A 15,739-nucleotide genomic window follows, 5' to 3' on the forward strand; every position below is an offset into this window, starting at 1 on the left:
GATTCTAATGCATCATATCTGATACCTTAATCATGGCAGCTGGACGTAAGAAAATAATTAAAGACCCTGCCTTAATCATCAGCATACTCTCTGCATGAAATATATTTTTGCCTAGGTGCAGACCTAGGTATAACTCTGTAAGGCAGATCACTGGTGACAATGGATGTATACTTTAATGTTAAAATGAAACGGGCAAGCCCTGTCTAGCAAGTGATGGAATGGGAAACTACATGTAACCGCCCTTGAGTTGATGAGCAAAACAAAAGCTGAATTGAAAGAATGGTATTTACTGCAGTATCTATGAAGTAAGAAATAAAGGTTTTATCCAACATGTACTGTTCATCCTATAATCAGCAGGAATATTTGACAAGAGAGTTAAAAACTGAAGGTAATTATTGTAAGAAAATCTCTTTCTCTTTTGTGTGTGTGTGTGTGTGTGTGTGTGTTTGAAACACTGATACGTTCACAAAATTATTTGCAATTCAATTAAAAGGGATTAACGTGTGGTACTGAACCTAAAAAGGTGTCACGTGCATGATAACTGAACATTAAGAGAACCAAACCCAATAGTATATGATAAGACTAATGGTACTGCTCTGAAGCCTGACATAATGTTTAAATAAGCTGGGAAAACGCTAAATAGTGATATGAAATGACAGCAATTTATACTTGATATATGGATTACGGGACAGTGTGATGCACCTGTAGACTACGAACAAGATGCTAGTGTGATCTATTGTCCAGTAGGTCCTACTATTTCTGTTTTAGGAACCCCTATCACGTATGCATAACACCAAACATTGATTGAATTCAGAGATCAACTACGACAGCAACAGTTCAGCACGGAGCTTAACACAGAAGCTCAGTGGACCTAAACAGGAATTTCTGAAGGAAAGGTGACACTGTCATCACAATGTCTTGTTGGATAAATTTAAAGTATTGGTATTTGAGGACACATTTAGAAGAGGGAGCATATGAATGCAGCATTTGTGACTGAACACCTCTATCAGCATGAGCGAAAACTTGATGAATGAGAGACTGAGAGGTCAGCTGTATTCCTGTGCATGTCTTGAGTATGGCAGCTGATACTACAAGCCTTATTTATGATGGCTTCTGGAATGGGAAATGGGAGTTCTCATATTTCATGTCTTCCACTATGTTGTTGTTGTTGTTGTTGTTGTTGTGGTCTCCAGTCCTGAGACTGGTTTGAAGCAGCTCTCCATGCTACTCTATCGTGTGCAAGCTTCATCATTTCCCAGTACCTACTGCAACCTACATCCTTCTGAATTTGTTTAGTGTATTCATCTCTTGGTCTCCCTCTACAATTTTTACCCTCGACGCTTCCCTCCAATACTAAATTGGTGATCCCTTGATGCCTCAAAACATGCCCTACCAACCTATCCCTTCTTCTAGTCAAGTTGTGCCACAAACTCCTCTTCTCCCCAACCCTATTCAGTACCTCCTCATTAGTTATGTGATCTACTCATCGAATCTTCAGCATTCTTATGTAGCACCACATTTTAAAAGCTTCTATTCTTTTCTTGTACAGCCAGCCGAAGTGGCCATGCGGTTGAAGGCGCTGCAGTCTGGAACCGCAAGACCGCTACGGTCGCAGGTTCGAATCCTGCCTCGGGCATGGATGTTTGTGATGTCCTTAGGTTAGTTAGGTTTAACTAGTTCTAAGTTGTAGGGGACTAATGACCTCAGCAGTTGAGTCCCATAGTGCTCAGAGCCATTTGAACCATTTTCTTCTTGTCCAAACTATTTATCGTCCATGTTTCACTTTCATACATGGCTACACTCCATACAAATACTTTCAGAAACGACTTCCTGACACTTAAATCTATACTCGATGTTAACAAATTTCTATTCTTCAGAAACGCTTTCCTTGCCATTGCCAGTCTACCTTTTATATCCTCTCTACTTCGACCAACATCAGTTATTTTGCTCCCCAAATAGCAAAACTCCTTTACCACTTTAAGTGTCTCATTTCCTAATCTAATTCCCTCAGCATCACCAGACTTAATTCAACTACATTCCATTATCCTCGTTTTGCTTTTGTTTATGTTCATCTTATATCCTCCTTTCAAGACACTATTCATTCCATTCAACTGCTCTTCTAAGTCCTTTGCTGTCTCTGACAGAATTACAATGTCATCGGCGAACCTCAAAGTTTCTATTTCTTCTCCATGGATTTTAATACCTACTCTTAATTTTTCTTTTGTTTCCTTCACTGCTTGCTCAATATACAGACTGAATAACATCGGGGAGAGGGTACAACCCTTCCACCATAAAGGCAGGCATAGATAATAAAAAACAGTAGCCTAACCATGTTTTTGTATTTGAAATATTGGGAGAGGAAGTGTCTGGCAAACGTTTAAGAGAAATTAATGTTAATCAGCAACATTAAGTGATTAAAATCAAAGTCAGTTGTGGAAATATGTGTACCATAATTGTGTAATATGAGAATGTTAGCCTATACATGTAATGTTAATAAGTGGCATGCACAGAATCCCATTTTTCAGATAGGGTGTGACAGGAACTTGTAGAGACAGAACACTAAGATGTGTTTATGTACAGCTGTGGGTCTTTCGTACTTAATTTCACTGCAGTCTATTACACATAAGCACAATTTTCAAAATGTTTTGTAAATGAATTTGCTATAGTGGTGTGTATTGTAGATTTCTGAGGCCAAAATATCCACTCCTTAGCTTTTCCGTACAAGTGATAGAAAAAAAAAACTAGAAGGAATTGTTGTCCATGACAGTTATAAAAAACACTCCAAGAGCAGCAAAACTCATTTATAATTTCATTTTCATTATAGAGAGAAGCAGCATATTGTCTTTGTTCAATGTGCAGTTTGGGTAAACAGAAACTGACAGATTAAAGTAAAATATGAAACAATTTTACACCAGCTGCATCAGTGTAGTTTTTTCATTATTTTTGATAGACATGTAACCTTGAAATGTGTTAGGATTTATTAATGCAACTTGAACATCACAACAAGTCTTTAGACAACACTCTGTCAGGCATAATTTATCCACTCATTGCAATAGCTAATTTGTTTTAACTTCCAGCTCATCAGTTACCTTTTACACTGCAAGAGGAGTATGTGCATGCTGCCAGAAGACTTAAATTACTGTACTCTGTGTGGATACTTGCCTAGGATGCTTTAGATTAACAAAAAATTACATTATTGTAGTTCCCTGCAGATTCTTGTTTCCCGACTTTTCTCTTTTCTTCTTTTGTATCTCACATTAATATCATCTGTTGCAACCTCCAGCCACAATAATTTTGTTGATGATTCAGAAGGAGACTTGCTGTATCTTAAGTTATAACCAATGACAGAACAATGACAATTACCCTTCCAAGACCCTGCAGCTCTAAATTCAGCCTTCTTTACACTACAACAACGATTTATGCATAACCATTTACTTATTCAAGACTGTTGCAAGGCTATTCACTGCAGTTCACATCCTCCCTATAATCCTGCTATCAGGAGTATATCATGTACATGGACTAATGACCTCAGCAGTTGAGTCCCATAGTGCTCAGAGCCATTTGAACCATTTATCATGTACATGTAATAAATTATGTAGTGAATGGTTCCGTTAACAAATGAAACTGCACAAAAATACACTAATATTGGTATGGAGTATTACACAGTGGCTCACTGAATGCAGAGGTAAATGTAAAATACTAAGCTTTCATTGTCCCACTGAAACAAATTGGTTGAAGGTTCACTACACGGAAATTTAGAAATTCCTGAATAATATTCAGCATGATTACTAATTTTACTTTTGACACTAGCAGGAAATATAAATTCGGAAATACCAAAATACTTTGAGTATAGCACAATATATTCTGGAGTGCTTCGAAATCGAGATCTAGAGGTTCGATAAAAGTAAATATAACATTTGTGCTACAACATAACAGAATGGCAATACTGAAGACTCATAGCATCTACGACGCATAAAACATAAAAAATTATTTTTTATAATGCTTATGCTCAATAAATAGTACTGAAAACTCATTACTACAGTAACACGGCCACAGATCTACATGCGAATAGCCTAGGATCGATCGGGAGGAGGGGGGGTACAATCCTGTAGATGTGTATTTATTACACGTCTTCCTAAGCGTTACGATTGTAGGAAGTTTTCATCTGCGATCACATTTTTTATTTTTTTCCGTAGACATCGGAATGCTTTGGATTACACATTAATTGGTGGACCCCCCAACAAGAAGTTCATTTAAGGTCTGGTAGTATCACTTGAAAATAAATGAAAAAAAACAGTTATTACGTCGGTCCAATACACACTATTACACCTTAGTCTGTAAATAGATACCTATAGCATGCGTCTCAAGGGATGCATAATGTTGGCTTCAATAATGGCACATGCTAATATTAACTACGTACCTGCACAGGTCATCCAACACACCTATTGGCATTGAGTGTTCAGTTTTTCCCATTTCTTTTCTAGCCTCCAGATTGAAAGTCAAATGGTACAAATAAATTACATTGAAACTGCGTCGACTGAAACTATATTCACGAAAATTTAGAGTGTTTACAGCGACGGGTAAGCAAAACCTCAATTTTTACTGCTAAGGAACCAGCTCATCTTTATTGAGCACTCTTGCAAAAGTGTTGTTTTCCCCGTTTCGTTATTACAGTTCCCCTAGCAAATGGACGCAATAATACATGCTATTATATGCAGTTACATTTTAGACATAACTTTAACGTTTCAAACAACATAACATCTTCCAATAAACTTTGGACAAAACACAAACAAACCACGAAGCGTTACTTCTTATCCTTTGAAGATCTTTGACTCCTTTATTTACTAGCTGCCAGAGTACTGCAGCGTTCGGAATGTTGCCTAGAAGGCTGTGAAAGTGCCGGAGCCTGTAAATATGGCTGACAGTGAATCTGATTCAAGTCCTCAGAATGATCAAGTTAGAAATCTACCCACTGGACCCCGTGTTGTTACGATCTATAAAACAGAAACAGGATTCGGTTTTAATGTTAGAGGACAGGTCAGTGAAGGCGGCCAGTTACGGAGTATAAATGGCGAACTGTACGCACCTCTTCAGCACGTCAGCGCTGTACTGGATGGAGGGGCAGCGGAAAAGGCTGGTATACGGAAAGGAGACCGGATTTTGGAAGTGTAAGTTGAACTGTCATTTGATCTATCGGTGTGGAGTAGCAGCAACCTTTGTCACTCCATAGAACATATAACTTGTCGGTTTCTTGTTGTCAAAGGCATCTTTGATACTGATTCGGTGTAGTTATATTTTGAAATTTAAATCGGGAAACTAACTTCCTATTTAAGATATTAATGCTGACATTCACCATGACACTGCAATATTGCTTTCCATTTCACACAGAAAACTCAGGATTGCGATAATTGCTGTGAATTTATTGTGTCACTACTGTTGTTGTCATGTATCTGCAGTACATAAACATCATAAAATTGTGTTGAATACTAGCATCAAGCACACGGGTCTACGAAGCCAATTCTTGACTTATATTTCAATTATGAAAAGAATGTAAAACTTGAACGAAGAATGTTTGCTGAAGAAGTGAAAACTTCACTCACACATCACCATCTCAGTTGTTACTGAAGAGTTCTTATGAAGTCGGTAAGCACTTGAAAGTTAGAAAGAGAAAACATAAATCACTTGTAGTAGCCATACTAGGCCTGACAATATAGTTAAGCGATTGATACTTGTAACATGTATACATTTCTTTGCTTAAATCGCTCAAAATAAAGTATGTCACTTCTATTAATAGTGAAATATCAGTAGTCGCTAAAACAAAGCCGGCAGTGCATTAATTACTAACTAGATATTAATTGCTTGACATTCACTCCCTTCTCTGATTCAGTACCTAGTTTGGAGATTCAGCTTTCTAACCTGTAGTTGTACGAAATGTGAAAAGGAGTAGCCAAAGTACGACACGGTGGCTTTTAGTGATACTACTTTTGATTAGATTAGCCGGCGCCCTTTTATAATTCTCTTTCCTCAGTAAAATTAAAGCTAATCCCACCCCCATTACACATTTGCCATTGCATTTGTGAGAATTATTTTTCTTCCTTTTTAAAACTGTTTCTGTCAACGCCGCCAGATGCAAGTAAAAAAAAAAACAATAAAAGCAAGATAATCTAATGCGTATTTTACCGCCTGCCGCAAAAATTTATGGTGTAATCGAACATAAGAAAGAGCCTCAGTTCAAATCAGCGTTTACCTTAGACAACTCTGTTCATGGTCCCTGCGAATCAGATGTCCGTTCGTATTCCTAAAAACATCAGATGAGCGCGAGATTACTGGAAAAAGGGATCTGATCGCCAGCGTAGTGGTTTAACACTCAGCTTCCTCGCTCTTGTTAACTTCGTCCCCCCCTCCACAAAAAATATGTAAATTAATCAAATATTCCGCATCTTAAGATAATATCCGAAATTGATAAGGCCGAAGAGGGATGAAAATTCATATTATATGCTTAATCATATGAGTTTTCTCTTGCAGACTCACAACAAATATGCATACGATATAAAACAAATAAAAACTTGGACTGTAACCGTTCCTAAGGCTGTGATCGTTGAAAATAGTTTAATAGTTACATTAGTTGTCGCCTCGCCACAAGTAATTATTTTCTTTCCTTCCAAATCAATGACACTTAACGGAAAAAAGTCGTTAGCTTAAATGTTATTTTGAATTTTGCAATGCAGTTTGCTGGATCTATTGGCAGGTATTCGAGCTGTGTACCAGCCAGTTACTCATGACCAACAGTGGAACGTAAGATCTAAATCAAGGTGCAGTTTATTTATTTATTTCTTCCACATTCGAATAAATTCTTAGGCGCAAAAGTTACCATGCGTTAATATCAGAAAAATCTACGACCTTTCGGAGATAGAACTCCAGCCGTTGGTTTTGGCGGCTGACACGAAGGTAACACAACCGCAAAATCACGTACAAGCGAAAAAATGCACCTATGGAAACTACAAAAAGGCGAATATGCTCCTGTTTAAAAAACTAAGACTGAAAAGTGGAGTACCAGCTGCTTCATTCTACCTTCCTCAGCAATTTAAAAAATTTTCCCAAAAAATTTGGCATGCCAAAATATTCGCTCTCGTTTTATTATGCAACTCACCCATCACTCCCATATGCCAACTGTAGCTCGCGCGCACCCGCAAGCCAGTCGCTGAAGTCCCTCATTGTCATACCCATACACTCCCAGTTACCCAGTCTCATACGCCTATCGTCCAACTCATTGTCATTACCTCTATGTATTTCTCTTTCACTGTCCCTGTCTCTAGGCTACAGCCTTCATCGTTCTGTTGTACCACCATCACTACCAATGTCGCGGTCTCCAGCTGCTGCTCTCTCTCTCTCTCTCTCTCTCTCTCTCTCTCTCTCTCTCTATATATATATATATATATATATATATATATATATATATATATATATATATCTCACTGTCTCTCATTATCACTGGCTCTCACCCACTTCCAAGTTCTCCTTTCACGTATTACTCTCCCACCAGAACTGTCTCCTTCACTCTTTTACTAGCACGGTTCTGTTACTGTCAACGATGTTCCACTGTCACTGTGGTCCTTTCTTTCTCTCACTGCCAGTGTCTCCTTCGCTCTTCCTATAACACAAGGTCTGTTTACTATCTTCTGTTATTTATTACTTTTCCTCCCCATTCCCACTGCTACTGTCTCCTTTTCTCTCAGCGTAAAAGAACGCGAATGTGTTCACATGCCAAAAAGTGTGGGAAATTTTTGAATGTGCTGAGGAAGATAGAATGAGGCAGCTTGATATCCCACTTTCCAGTCAGTCTTTCAGTTAAAAAAAAAAGAGCATATTCGCCTTTTCTTGCTCAGATTGTAGCATTTTTCCGCTGGTGCTCTGCTTTTACTTGCCATAGCAGGACATATTACTCATATGAAACAGATTAATAAAATTTTGATATGTTACTGTAGGTTATCCGTCTTGAGCTGACTGCAACTTAATTAAAAAGAATTAAATCAGACGCGTTTCGCTTTTATTTACAAACCATCTTCCGTGGTTTACTGTGGCAGTGCAGAATGCCAAAAACTGTCAAGTGCAGATGTGAAATGAAGCTTGTCGCCACCATCCACTGCTAGCAAGAAGGGAAGGAGCAGATTATGTAAAGAAACACCAACAACCACGGAAGATGCTTTGTAAATAAAAGCAAACGCGTCTGGTGTAATGTTTTTAATTAAATTGCTGTGAGCTCAAGACGGATAACCTGTAGTGAGAGATGTTAACAGCTGCTGCGGAAGATGCCTATGAAAACAAACGTAAAATTTTGATAGCTTACTTACAAGAAACTTAAATAACGCAAAAGTAGTTTTACACCTCATACCGTATTTTACATGCATAAAAATTTTGATATGCTTCAGTGCAACGAGAACATCAACAACATGGAGTTCCCAGAACCGTTGTAATGATCAGGTAGACACTTTGCAGCATATTTCTCCGTTCTGCGTCACTTTATAAACTACGTTTTTTACCTCGTACCGGATTTTACGTGTACAGCTACGGTAACTTTTGAACCTCTGTCTTTCACGGAAACGGATAAAAATACCAAGAAAATTTACAAGGTTTTTCGAGACTTGGGTCTTAGGAATGTATTGTGAAAATTACAGCCATTTGCTATGCATAGTGACCATCGTGGAATCCGGTACTCGGTTGTGGTACCCCAAAAAAAGTTTTTTGAGAATAACTGATAAACTATAAAGTTTCTCTCTCTCTTTTTTATTTTATATATTTTTTTTACGGAAGGACGGCACTTCTAGCAAAATGCCTATAGAATATCCTGTTAAAATGTGAGCAGTTTGTTGCTGTTAGCTATTTAGATATCCACTGTTGACGGCGAAAAAAATGGTAAAAACTGCTTTTTTTCTGGTTTTCTTAAGAATCCTCCATGAACTAAATAGTAGCTCCATAAGCCACTTAAGGCACAGCGTAAACCGCATCTAACGCAAAATGAGCCAACCGTTATGTTCAATTTGCCTAATTTGGAGGAAACGTGCATTATTCAAAAATTGACCCTGTATTCTAGGACAGTTACAGTAAGACGATCCTTCTGTTGGGTATTCAACAAATGGTCCCTAGCCCAAGAGCTTCACCCTAACACTTCACCCTACCTTTCGTCCGCCCCCGGTAGCTGAGTGGTCAGCGCGACAGAATGTCAATCCTAAGGGCCCGGATTCGAATCCCGGATGGGTCGGCGATTTTCTCCGCTCAGGGACTGGGTGTTGTGTTGTCCTAATCATCATTATTTCATCCCCATCGACGCGCAAGTCGCCGAAGTGGCGTCATATCGAAAGACTTGCACCCGGCGAACGGTCTACCCGACTGGAAGCCATAGTCACACGACATTTATTCTTTACCCTACCTTTCAATCACCAATATAAAGCGAGGTATTATCCCCGGGGAAAAAAATCCCGTATTTACGCTCGGCGTTATGGAGCATGCTGTCCGATTGCTGAGATATGCACGATTTTGAAATAGGTTTTTATAACACGTGGTTGAAACTGGAGCAAATTCCATCATGAGAAGCACTGTAAGCACAGACGAAGTTACGACACGTAGCTACGTATTTCGTGGGCATTTCTGAACTGCTCAGCAGTCGCAAGTTTGGTATTCCAAAGTTCCTTTGTTTTTTACTTGATAACTACAGAGTGCCGTTGGCTGTCGTGTATTCGCTTGAAATGATATCTGTTACTGCACACACTTCCAAGTCAGTCCAAAGCCGTTTCCATTAGATGTACATTTAATCCTCATAAAAATCAAAAGTTTTTATTAAGTAGTGATAACTTACGAAATCTGAACAGTTCCGTCTAAATTGCATGGGTAGTGGATGTTTCTCCCTCGCTCAGCGTTCTCCATGCAGCAGCCACCATGAATTTCATCGAACTCACTTTTGATCTACCCTACGTTCATACTTTCTACCCTTCAAATGGCACTACGTATTCATTAACATCACTAAACTCTTTCTTGTTTTGCATGTTCCGCAGCAGCTGCTACAACGATCAATTCTGACAGCTGTCAACAGATGAATACCTGAATCATCTCGTTCAAAATTTGTTTCAGCCGTTACATTGTTACTCCGTGTAACAATGTAAATTTACCTTACTTATGAAGATCTGTCCCAAAAGGCAATCGATTGAAGAGAAAATACAAGTGAGATGTTGAGGTTGATCTTAATGCTAATCAAACCTCACATAAACAGGTATTTCAGCGTGAATCGGGTTGTTGCCCTTTTTAGAAGTGTTACCATTTTTAGGGAACAGTAGATTTCATTAGGGCGAGAGATTTGGGAGTTACCACCCAGTTCTGAATGTTCGGTTTATACATAAAATATCTACTTGTCACTTTTGTCCTACTGGATCATCGACTTTTTATATCTTCGTCAAAATGGTTCAAATGGCTCTGAGCACTATGGGACTTAACATCCGAGGTCATCAATCCCCTACACTTCGAACTACTTAAACCTAACTAACCTAAGGACATCACACACATCCATGCCCGAGGCAGGATTCGAACCTGCGACCGTAGCAGCAGCGCGGTTCCGGACTGAAGCGCCTAGAACTGCTCGGCCACAACGGCTACATCTTCGTCAACATCGACGCACTGCGCTGCATGTACCGAAGACACATGCAGTCATAAATATATTTTTACCAATTTCCAGCTCTCTTTTGCACAGCATTACGTACTGTTGAGCACTGAGTTATCTACCTTGACCATCTTCGTCACCACTATGAAACATTATGGCGAATCAACCATCATCATTCAACCAGCCCATCAGTCGTCGCGAGTTGTGTAGTTTGCGGTACGGTACAGTATTTTTTTGTTACATTGTGTAATTACCGCTTTAGCGATTCCATACAGTATCACTTGTAGCCGCCATTTATGACTCGGCATTGCCTTTCATTGAAATTCTTCATGGCAGGTCCCAAGTGATCTGTAGTGTGTCCTACGTTGTTGATACATACGAGGGCAGTTCAATAAGTAATGCAACACATTTGTTTTCTGAAACAGGGGTTGTTTTATTCAGCATTGAAATACACCAGGTTATTCCCCAATCTTTTAGCTACACAACACTATTTTTCAACGTAATCTCCATTAAATGCTACGGCCTTACGCCACCTTGAAATGAGGGCCTGTATGCCTGCACGGTACCATTCCACTGGTCGATGTCGGAGCCAACGTCGTACTGCATCAATAACTTCATCATCCGCGTAGTGCGTCCCACGGATTGCGTCCTTCATTGGGCCAAACATATGGAAATCCGACGGTGCGAGATCGGGGCTGTAGGGTGCATGAGGAAGAACAGTCCACTGAAGTTTTGTGAGCTCCTCTCGGGTGCGAAGACTTGTGTGAGGTCTTGCGTTGTTATGAAGAAGGAGAAGTTCGTTCTGATTTTTGTGCCTACGAACACGCTGAAGTCGTTTCTTCAATTTCTGAAGAGTAGCACAATACACTTCAGAGTTGATCGTTTGACCATGGGGAAGGACATCGAACAGAATAACCCCTTCAGCGTCCCAGAAGACTGTAACCATGACTTTACCGGCTGAGGGTATGGCTTTAAACTTTTTCTTGGTAGGGGAGTGGGTGTGGCGCCACTCCATTGATTGCCGTTTTGTTTCAGGTTCGAAGTGATGAACCCATGTTTCATCGCCTGTAACAATCTTTGACAAGAAATTGTCACCCTCAGCCACATGACGAGCAAGCAATTCCGCACAGATGGTTCTCCTTTGCTCTTTATGGTGTTCGGTTAGACAACGAGGGACCCAGCGGGAACAAACCTTTGAATATCCCAACTGGTGAACAATTGTGACAGCACTACCAACAGAGATGTCAAGTTGAGCACTGAGTTGTTTGATGGTGATCCGTCGATCATCTCGAACGAGTGTGTTCGCACGGTCCGCCATTGCAGGAGTCACAGCTGTGCACGGCCGGCCCGCACGCGGGAGATCAAACAGTCTTGCTTGACCTTGCGGCGATGATGACACACGCTTTGCCCAACGACTCACCGTGCTTTTGTCCACTGCCACATCACCGTAGACATTCTGCAATCGCCTATGAATATCTGAGATGCCCTGGTTTTCCGCCAAAGGAACCTCGAACACTGCCCGTTGTTTGCAACGCACATCCGTTACAGACGCCATTTTAACAGCTCCGTACAGCGCTGCCACCTGTCGGAAGTCAATGAAACTATACGAGACGAAGAGGGAATGTTTGAAAATATTCCACAAGAAATTTCCGTTTTTTTCAACCAAAATTGGCCGAGAAAAAAAATTGTTGCATTACTTATTGAACTGCCCTCGTATACTGCCTGCCTTCAAAGTCTCTTCTGTATTCTATGATATCGCTGTGAGTGTCCGTAAAGATGTTTCGTGGAACTCCAGTTGATTCCTACAAGTTCCTGTTTCATCTTCATTCTGAACTACGTATCCTTGTAAGCTTAAACAGTTCGCCGTACTGGAAAGCGAACAGTAACCATCGTTTTTCGTGGGGAACTTTATTACCGAATGAATTATCCAGTCAACTCGCAATTCATAGCTTCAATTCTGCCAGTACCTCCATTCTGCGATATCTTCTTTTCTTAAAGAAAATGGTCAGCAAACGTAACAATTTTTTCTGTCTACTGTACTACAGTACTACCATATGAACTCTTTTATGATCACATGCAAATTTATCAAGTCTGATCAGTACCATGCGTCATTCTCACAGCCTGATCACTGCAAGTTGTAATTGCACCCGCAGAGTTCTGAATATCTTTAACGTAGGCTTTAAATGTCACATAGAAAGTAGATCAACTTGATACTTACCTATAACCTTAAAAACACAAATTATACATTTCTATCTTAGTGATGAGTGAGATAGTGAGAATATATCATTGTTTGCATTAACTATAAGACCGCAGTTTCGCTTGGTTTCGGTGCTACAGCCGTTGCTAAATATTCTGCCAAACAATTTCTGCAGCACGAACTAAGTTATTAGCCTTTGAACATATCTGCGTTTCAGCCACAGCACTGACAGTTCACGCGTCTGGCAGACTGCCACTTCCGTTGTCTTCCAGTTCCTCATAGGAGGTAACGTCATGTCGTCCGCCCAGTCACTTCTGCGTTTCAGGGGAAGAAAACTTAAAACTAACTTGGTGTGAAATATGGAAATGCTGAATCTAGTAATAAACCGTCCAATCACATTGTGACCACCTGTCAAAAGTCTATATAACCACATTTTGCAGCGCGTACCGCTGCGAGACGCGCAGAAAGAGACTCGGTGAAGGGTCTGGAAGGTACCGACAGCGATATGGATCCATTCCCACTTCAGCTGCGGCAAACCTCGCGGTATAGGATCTGTGGCGCGAATAGCCCGATCGAGGTGGTCCCGCAGATTCTCGATTGGGCTAAATCCGGGGAGTTTGAGAGCCAGGGGAATGTAAGCTGTGTGACACGTTGCATTGCCCTGCTGGTAGGTGCCATTGTGCCGAGAAAAAACAAACTGCGTGTAGAGGTGGACATAGTTCCCAAAGATAGGTGCATGCTTCCTCCGGCCTGGATGGACCCTTCTTTGCAGGATGTCCGCTTTCAGACGTTTCACGCCATACACATCATTGACCATCTGTTGAAATGGTTCAAATGGCTCAAAGCACTATGGGACTTAACATCTGAGGTCATCAGTCCCCTAGACTAAGAACTACGTAAACCTAACTAACCTAAGGACATCACACACATACATGCCCGAGGCAGGATTCGAACTTGCGACCGTAGCAGCCTCGAGGTTCCGGACTGAAGCGCCTAGAACAGCTCGGCCACAGCGGCCGGCTAATGACCATCTGTGCGACGGAACATAAAACATGATTAATCAGAAAAGGCCCCCTAACGTCACTTAGTGGACGTCCAGTTGCGGTATTGGTGTGAAAATCCCAGCCTTCGTCACCGATGAGAAAATCAGTATGGGTGCATAAACCAAGCGCTGGATGCAGAGGCTCATGCGCAGCAACCTTCGTGGAACGGTCGTTCAGGAGACGCTGTTGGTAGTGGTTCATCCGGGCGTCCAGTTGCTCTACAATTGCACTTCTGTTCCCCCATACACATCTCCGCAGTTCATCCGTGTCATCTATGGCCCGTGGTGAATCAGTTGCCTCAACGCCAGTTTTGGATAGTGTCATTTTACGATGCACGGTATATTTTAACCGCAACGGCACGCGAACAGTTTACGAATTTAGTCATTTCGGAAATGCATCCACCCTTGGCCCGAAAGCCAATGTTCATGCCTTTTTGGACGTCAGATACTTTGCTCCATTTCCGCGTTACGACAATAACTGCACCAGTTTTCACGTGCTCCCGACACGCTTTATGTACTCGTCACTGCTAGTGTTGTCACCTTCCGTTTGAGAGTGGTTATTGCACGTTGACGTCGAACGTAGGCTCTGGTCGCTATAATATGACTGGACTGTGTACTACCCATCTGCTTTTACCTGTGTACCACTCGCCAGAAGATGTGTAAAAAACACTCCATAACAAGGATAGCAGATTTTAGAAACTGACTCCTTCCAAACAAATCTAAACCTCCCGCTGCGCCACAGATGTCTGTTGACACACTTTAAGTGCAACGAAGACTATGGAAACAAAATAATTCAGGATTGTTATTTTTGCGCCGAATGACGACACATGCCGTACCATCATTACGAGGGGTCGTTACAAAATTAAATTATCACCTCGGAAAAATCAAACTGTGTCCAAAAAACTTTGTGGTAGTGTTAGTCTTTCTCTGCATATTCATCCTTCAGTGCGACACATTTCACTAATCGATGGTTGAGTTGGCGGAGACCTTCATTGAAGAAGTCTGTATTTTGAGTGTTACGGAGCGTACCAGATCGAAAATCACCTCGTCGCCATACTGAGAATGTCTACCACTCAACGGTTTCTTCAGCCGAGGAAAGAGGAAGAAGTCACTGGGTATCAAGTTAGGAGAATGTGAGGGCTGAGGCAAAATTTGATTGTCCATAGAAGCAGCATGTGTGACTTGAGTCCTCAGCAAAATGAGCAGCGGCGTTGACGTGGAGCTGAAACGCCCCCTTTGGCTGATTCCCACAAAGCTTCGTCGCGATAATCTCCCGTATCCTCCTCAGGAGACGATCTGGCCCATGCGATCATAATCTTGTTAAATAGTAGCCCCAAAAACAACCCAATATCACACTGCTTGATAGTGGCTGAGTCGTCGCCTCTTTTGGCGGAGGTAAATGTAAATGTCATGTGACTAGGGCCTCCCGTCGTATAGACCGTTCGCCGGGTGCAAGTCTTTCGATTTGATGCCACTTCGACGACCTGCGCGACGATGGAGATGCAATGATGATGATGATGATTAGGATAACACAATATCCAGTCCCTGATCGGAGAAAATCTCCGACCCAGCCGGGAATCTAACACAGGCCCTTAGGATTGACATTCTGTCGCGCTGACCACTCAGCTATCGGGGGCGGAGGTAAAGCCATATCTTCAACTTTTGTAGTTCTGTCTTCCTCAGTTGCGTGTAATATTACGGTATATTGATAATTTTTTACTTATGGACCGTCTGACAGCAACTGAACAAAACACAATTTTAGTGCCATACGCATTTCGCCTTTATTTTCTGCAAGGCATCATCAGTGGCCTGGAATATGTACATATGTTTGCTATTTAATTTACATTTTTGT

The 15,739-nt window shown here is 41.1% G+C and overlaps 2 protein-coding genes across 3 annotated transcripts in view; one reads left to right on the forward strand and one right to left on the reverse strand.

Moving 5' to 3' along the window:
* Positions 1–7,276, reverse strand: part of LOC126199715 (m7GpppN-mRNA hydrolase) — a 66,374-nt gene extending 59,098 nt beyond the window's left edge. The window contains exon 1 of one of the 2 annotated variants that reach the window (XM_049936643.1): positions 7,151–7,276. In XM_049936643.1, the coding sequence (XP_049792600.1) occupies positions 7,151–7,251 (101 nt within the window). In that variant the 5' untranslated portion in view covers positions 7,252–7,276. Of the gene's footprint in view, positions 1–4,420; positions 4,768–7,150 lie in introns of those variants that run through there. The other variant, XM_049936644.1, reaches the window with a different exon arrangement.
* LOC126199714 (sorting nexin-27) overlaps positions 4,860–15,739 on the forward strand; it is a 281,698-nt gene continuing 270,818 nt past the window's right edge. Inside the window, exon 1 of the mRNA XM_049936641.1 lies at positions 4,860–5,168. Within this exon, the coding sequence (XP_049792598.1) occupies positions 4,915–5,168 (254 nt within the window). The 5' untranslated portion in view covers positions 4,860–4,914. The remainder of the gene's footprint in view (positions 5,169–15,739) is intronic.

Source organism: Schistocerca nitens, chromosome 8, assembly GCF_023898315.1.
Source record: "Schistocerca nitens isolate TAMUIC-IGC-003100 chromosome 8, iqSchNite1.1, whole genome shotgun sequence".
Classification (NCBI taxonomy): domain Eukaryota; kingdom Metazoa; phylum Arthropoda; class Insecta; order Orthoptera; family Acrididae; genus Schistocerca; species Schistocerca nitens.